We start from the raw sequence: 6,649 nt of genomic DNA, 5'->3' as shown, positions 1-6,649 counted from the left end.
TCATGGCCTCCCAATGCTGTTTTGTTTAGCCGTTCCATCCCCACCCTCCACATCAAGTCATATTCCCTTTCTTTATCTAAATTGCATATTTTGGCACTGAATCCACTTTAAAAACTCTGGAAAACAACATTCACTTGGTGTTCTGAATTTGGCAACATCAAGCTTGAAAATAAGAATCATGTCTAAGACTGGTGCCCCTTAACGATTTGCACAATGAGGACTAGGAATGGGATGGGATAAGATGAGATGGCCAGTATCCAGAAAAGCCCCATTCTGAGAGGGTGTCCTTCAAAAGTGAGCTGCCATTTGGAAAATTTTACCTCTTAATCATGGAGAATAAGATTGCCTGAAGTGCTCATTGTGGGCTCTAGTGTAGACACACTGCTTCCTGATGATTATTAGTGGACATACAGGATACTTGAGTGGGGAGCATTTCTAGAGGAGTGAGCTGATGAGATGGGTGTGAAATGCTGGAGCTCATTTTTCTTGGACTCTAGAATTTTAATGAGTCTGAATAGAGAACAAAGACATCATCTCAGCCAAACAGCCAGAGATAATCCCCACATGGTAGTGGTGGTGGTAGTGCTGGTGGTGTGGGAAGCGAGGGTGGTGATGGTGGTAGTGGAGGTGGTGGTAGTAGTGGTGGAGGTGGTGATGGTGGTGGTGATGATGGTGGCGGTGGTAGTGATGATGGTGTGGGAAGTGGTGGTGGTGGTGGTGGTGGTGATGGTGGCGGTGGTGATAATGATGGTGGTGGTAGTGATGGTGGTGGTGGTAGTGATGGTGGTGGTGGTGGTGCTGGTGGTGGTGGTGGTGCTGGTGGATGTGGTGGTGATGGTGGTGATGGTGGTGATTGTGGTAGTGGTGGTGGTGTTTGAATATATGTGTGTGCAACAGAGTCAAGGATACTTCAGCCACTGAGCTTGGGTATTGATGTAATATCCCTTTGGGCTTGAGATTGTGATTGTTTTTCTCAGGAGATACTAAAAGTGTTTATGATAGAAGAGATAACTGCAAGTCAACTTTCCTATACAAGATAAGCATCTACTCCCTCCTTTGATAAGAGTTAACAGTGATGCATAAAGTTGGTTTAAGAGGTCCATTCATTCAGTAGCTACCTGATCTCTCTTCATACTGATTCCTATCACTCTGTTTTTTCCTCACCTTTTGCATAGTTTTCCACAGGAGAACCGCGTCTACTTTATTACTTCATCACTTCCTTCTCTTTTCTAACATTGATCTCATTTCTTGGAATGTCTCACCTCTCCTCGCAGAGAGGTGCTCTAGGTACAGCAGGCAACCTGTTAATCAGGCTCTAAAGCCACGGCAAATGAAACGGGTATCGTCTATGACTTGTCTTTCCTTGTCTGTTTCCTCATGACACACCCAGCAATGCACCCCAAAGCCTGTCTCTCACTCTTAACCCCTGAATTCTTAGCCTTAGATTCTCATATGTCTCATAGTCACAGTTGTGACCAGGTAGTTGCAGTGATTGAAAGGCAGTTCAGAGGCAGTTGACCTCCATCGTTTTAAAAACCAGCTAATCAAAAGCAACAATGACTGTGGAAACTTTCTAGCCATCCCCTCTTTTATTCTCCTCCTCTTTCTTCTTTGCTCTTTTATTTTATCCCTTTTTTTCTTTTGTTTCATTTTTTTTCCTCTTTGACAGTAGTCCCAGGGAAATTCTATCCTTAAGGGAGATGAGATCAAAGACAGGAGGTCCTTGGGCTGGCTTGCTATTTTACAATAGGCCCACACCCCTCACCCATTTTTGTCTGCGGTCCACCAGGGTTGCACTGTGGGAATATGGCAAAGTGACTTCTTTTGGTCTTAACGATCCCTTAACCTTGCCTGGGTTTCTCTTTTTGTCAACAGTGACAGGAAGAAACCACCACCGGGGATTCCATCCCCACCATCAACTTCATTCAACTATCTCTAGAAGAATCTAGACAAACCCACAGGGTTTATCACATAGCCTGCAGCCTGTCATGTAAGACAAGACAAGAACCAAGGGCCATAGAGATGCAAATAAGACAATAAATGATAAGGTGCAAATAAGACAATAAATGAATGGTGTGTGAGAAAGTGGAGGGGTGCATGTGTTCTCTTTCCCTCATGGCATGGTGTGTGTGTGTGTGTGTGTGTGTGTGTGTGTGTGTGTGTGTGTGTGGTGTTTAAGCGAGCAGACAGGACCCCAGACCTCTCTTCATTTGAGCCTCAGGCCTTCTCTGAGCACGTACACAGCCCTCCCAGCTATGAACAGTGTCCTGTTTGGAAAGTAAACACACACAGCAATCCTGGCACCTCTGTGAAGTGACTTGGATATCCACGTGCACCACCTACAGTGCTATCTGCGTGATGAATGCCTCTGGGATGTAAGTGTCAGCTGAGCACACCTGTTGAGAAATGGGCCCCTCCCAAGTATCTCGAATCTTATAAAAGCTTCTCTGGCCGTACACTGTTCAGTCTTCTGCCTAGCAGGTGGCAAGTTCCAGTTGGAGAACCGAGTGAGTCTTCCTGTGGAGCCAAGGTCCTGTAAGTATCTAAGCAAAGTCTGGGGAAGGACATTGGGAAGAGTGGAAGACAGAAGGGAGGAGGTAGGGCACGGCCAGAGTGTAGCTGTGGGAAGATAGCCCTGGAATTGAGCTTCTAGTGGGCCAGCCTTTCATGTTGCCCAGGGAGATGCTAAGGCCTGGCATGGAGCTGACTTTTGAAAGGTTTTCCAGCCTGTAAATGAGCTGTGACTAGAACCCAGGTTTTTAGGTTCCCTGGATGTATATTATTGTTCTCTGCCATGGCTAGCCTTTTCCTTATAATGCGAAGGACAGTCAAGAAAGATTGTTCAGGGCATGCTTTTGTGTTTTCCGAATCTCTATACCAAAGAGGAGATGGGAACACAGGTGGTCGCTGGGTGTTTTCTGAAGGATGCAACGGTTCTACAGCATTAATGGAAATTACCACTTGGAAGGCTGTGTGGTCCAAGAACAGTGGGACAAGAGTTAAGAGAAGATTTTTGATTGATTCGTGCAGATACATTGATACATACAAAGATATATCCTCTTTATTTTCCACTATGGAGACCTTGGATGGTCCTTATGCCAGTTAGGGAAATTGCATCGATCCTTCGCATATTCTGTTTCCTGTTTTGTGCCTCTGTCACCAGAAGCACCACCAGTTTGGGGTCTGTTTCTTTGCTTCCCTTCTTTTCTTTTCTTTCTCGCACCTCTCTTGCCCCCAGCCGGACTGAACTGTCTTTGAGTCAAATGTCAAAAATTCTGACTTCCGCTATTGGAAAGAAAAGGCGGGCTTTTTGAAAGGTTGTCTTTCTTTCAGATTCGCCTTGACAAACACCGCGATGTCTCAGCAGGGCGCCAAAGGCTTTTCCAAAGGGTCTTCCCAGGGCTCCGCCCCCTGCTCCGCCCCGACGCCCGCCCCCGCTCCCTCCTCCTCCTGCTGTAGCCGCGGCTGCTGCGGGGGCGGCGGTTGTGGCTGCTGCGGTGACTCCGGCTGCTGTGGCTCCAGTTCCACCGGCTGCTGCTGCTTCCCCAGGAGGCGCCGCCGGCAGCGCACTGGCGGCTGCTGCTGCGGAGGAAGCCAAAGGTCTCAACGCTCCTGCAACAACCAGAGCTCAGGCTGCTGCGGTGGCTGCTGAGAGCCCACAGAGCTGCGCCCAAGCAGCTAGCATCCTACAGCGACCCCTCTGCTGCTCCCACCCTGTCTTCCATAGTAGTAACAGGCTGGACCAATCTCGGAGTTTGGTCCCCTTAAAGCTAACTGCACTTTGATGTTCAGAAACCTCACGCTCTTCTCAGCCCTGTCCCCTCGTGCTGATTTTCCTACCAGGGAATACAAGTCAGGGGTGGGACCTCAGACCATGCTAAGGGCAGGGGCTTGTGCACGTCAGTGTTCAAAATAGATCTACTGATTTGATTGTCCTCCGAAGACGTCATAATAAAGCTTCTACCTCCCGTGAACGCTTCTTTTCCTATTTATTCCTTTATCCGTGCCTTCATTTTTATTTTATTGCCCTTTATATTATCCCTCAAAGGCTCATGCCTGAAGGAGAATATGCCGGCTGCTCTGCGTAGTCTAAGGAGCCTTATCTACTTTGTATAATGACCCTCTGAGGTGGGCGCTGCTGCGTCGGTTTTACCGAAGGGAAACTAACATTATGCTCAGACTCACTTCTGTATGCCTGAAAGATGGAGGTAACTAGAGGATTCAGAAATCATTCTCCTAGTTGCTCTGCTTAGCTTGGTCTGCCCTAAGTGGTCAAAAACTTGTGTTCCTCCCCAGAAGAGGCCCCTTCCTTGCCCTCCACCCCCCAACTCCGCCTCCCTCCACTTAGGACTTTTCCACAAGGCCCAGGTAGCTGAGGGATTCTGCTTTGGATTGGCAACTTCTGAAGCCGTGAATTCAGTCCTGCTGAAACTTCTTTCTCTTCTTCCATTTTTCTCTTCCTCCCTTCTTTTCTACTTCCCTTCTTCCCTTCTTTACTATCCCTTCCCCTCCCCTCCTTTCCCCTCTCCATCTCCTTCCTCACAACACTCTAGTTTTCTTCCTCTGGTGGAAGGCCACTGACCTTTGCTTGCTGGGTGGGAAAATTATCTATGCCTATCAGGAGCCTGGGACTCACCTTCTTTTAGGTCTGATCTATGCAGCCGAAGCATGACCAGAAACTACAGGTCTCCCCTGGCTGTGGCAGATGTTGTGAACCACACAAGCATAGGAAGCCCTGTGAGCATAGACTTTACTGTTCATTTTAGGTAAGACCCCTTGTCTAGTGTCTTTTAGGTTCAGAAGGGATGGTATAATAATGGTAAAAATAATAGCACAAAAATAGCCCACGTTGTTGAACACTAATTTTGTTCCAGACACAAGGTATAGCACAGAATGGGTGTGTTTTTATATATATTTAATTCGTAATAACCTCAAAAATAGCTTTTAATTTCCCCGATTTTTTAAATGGGAGTAGCCTGGCATTCAGAGACTTCAGGGAATTGACACAAAGTTTCACAGCCAGTGACAGTCCTAGGTCCCTGAAGGTGAATGATGGAAATGAGACTTAAATTGAGATCTGGAGCCATCAAAGTCCATGGAATCCACCCCATGCATGCTCTACTGCAATCTTGGAAACCACCACCATCCAGAAGAAGGGACACTTGGGCTTGTGTGGACACACCCAGCCTCTTAGGAAATTGTAGTTTGACTGCTCTGCATCAGTGATCCAATGATTGTTGAGCTCTGTGGTGGCATCTGCCCAGCAACCAGCTACGGAAGGTATTTGCTCAGAGGCAAAGTCATGAGTTCACCCTTGGTTCAGTCATGCTGTTTAAAGCTGACTCCAGATGACATCCCATGTTGGGGAAGCTCCGAAGGACAGTCCTACTCTGCCTCTCATTTCCGCCTCTGAGATTCTGTGATTCCCAGGAGGTAGTGTGTTGTATGCACTGTTTGCAAATAGATGATGTCACTGAGGACCTGCCTCCTGCATACCAGTCAGTGATGTGTAGTGAAGCAACAGGCCTCTCGACTTGTTGGACAGCCAGGCAGGAAGGGTAGGCTTGCCTGACTCAGAACGTACTGGAAAGCCGGTGTGAGGACGGGGAATACAAGGACGTGAGTCTGTAGGAGTACATGTCCTTGAACGTGGGTGCACTGATGTCCATTAAATGGCCAACTGTGAGGATGACTGCCTCACTGGTTTCCACATCCATGAAATCCAGATATGTGGGAGATGTGTAAGAAAACACATGGTTATAGGTTCTTCCTTTCCAGGCAAGCTGAGGCTTCAGGTATTTAAGGTGTTCTTCCAGTCATATTGGCACTTGGACATTGTCTTCCCTATAAAAGAAACCTGGAATTCCAGCTTCTTGGTATACAGGTTTGCTACTAAGATCAGTCCTTCACTGTGAACTTGGCATTCTTTCATTCATGACCTAAAACTCTACTGCAAACCAAGTGTTCCCAGTTTCTTGGAAAGGAAACTAAAACACAGAGCTATCCTAAGATGGCACTGCTTCTAATCAGAGGACAAAGTTTTGGACAGGGTATTTCTGACTTCAAAATCATCATTATGGACACCATTTTTTTTGTACTATGCACTTCTGAGAAGAAGAGAAACCTTGTATAGAAGTAGGAGAAAGAACCCAAGGAATTGGTGACATTAGAAATATATCCCTGAGAACATATCATCAGAGGAGAGGCCGAGATCACAGATGGCTTCAAATGTCAATTCTTAGAGTTTAACAATGTTGTGTTTGTGGCATAGGAAAATGGCTCTTAAAGAAGAATTTAGAAAGACAGAAGCTGACCTACAGAACATCTACAGCAATGGTGAGGATGCTCTAGAAACCTGGAAAGATTATGTTAATAGGCAGCTACAATGACCCAGGCTCGAGATAGAGATCTGAACTTGGCATTGGGCAAGAAAAGGAAATGACAGATAGGAAAAGCATTTGCCCAGAGGAAAGAATAGATAGAACTGGGTACAGCATTGGGGCTTTGGGAGATGAACCAACTGAGGTGGCATTGGGGAATGTGTGCCTGGTCACTAGGAAAGGACAGTAACATTGACAGAAAAGTGGAGAAAAAAAGAATATGTGAAGGAGGAAGAGGGCAAGTCTCCCCTGTGATGTGCTTGGTTGGA

The 6,649-nt window shown here is 46.7% G+C and overlaps 1 protein-coding gene across 1 annotated transcript; it reads left to right on the top strand.

Moving 5' to 3' along the window:
• The first annotated feature begins 2,441 nt into the window (after positions 1–2,441).
• Positions 2,442–3,974, top strand: Crct1 (cysteine rich C-terminal 1). The gene is made up of 2 exons (XM_028857322.2): positions 2,442–2,535; positions 3,334–3,974. Exon 2 carries the CDS (start codon positions 3,356–3,358, stop codon positions 3,650–3,652), a length of 297 nt encoding a protein of 98 aa, XP_028713155.1. The 5' UTR covers positions 2,442–2,535; positions 3,334–3,355; the 3' UTR covers positions 3,653–3,974.
• The last annotated feature ends 2,675 nt before the right edge of the window (positions 3,975–6,649 follow it).

This window comes from Peromyscus leucopus, chromosome 6, assembly GCF_004664715.2.
Source record: "Peromyscus leucopus breed LL Stock chromosome 6, UCI_PerLeu_2.1, whole genome shotgun sequence".
Lineage (NCBI taxonomy): Eukaryota > Metazoa > Chordata > Mammalia > Rodentia > Cricetidae > Peromyscus > Peromyscus leucopus.
Note: the sequence above shows the minus strand (reverse complement) of the source record. Positions and strands in the feature narration are given on the sequence as shown.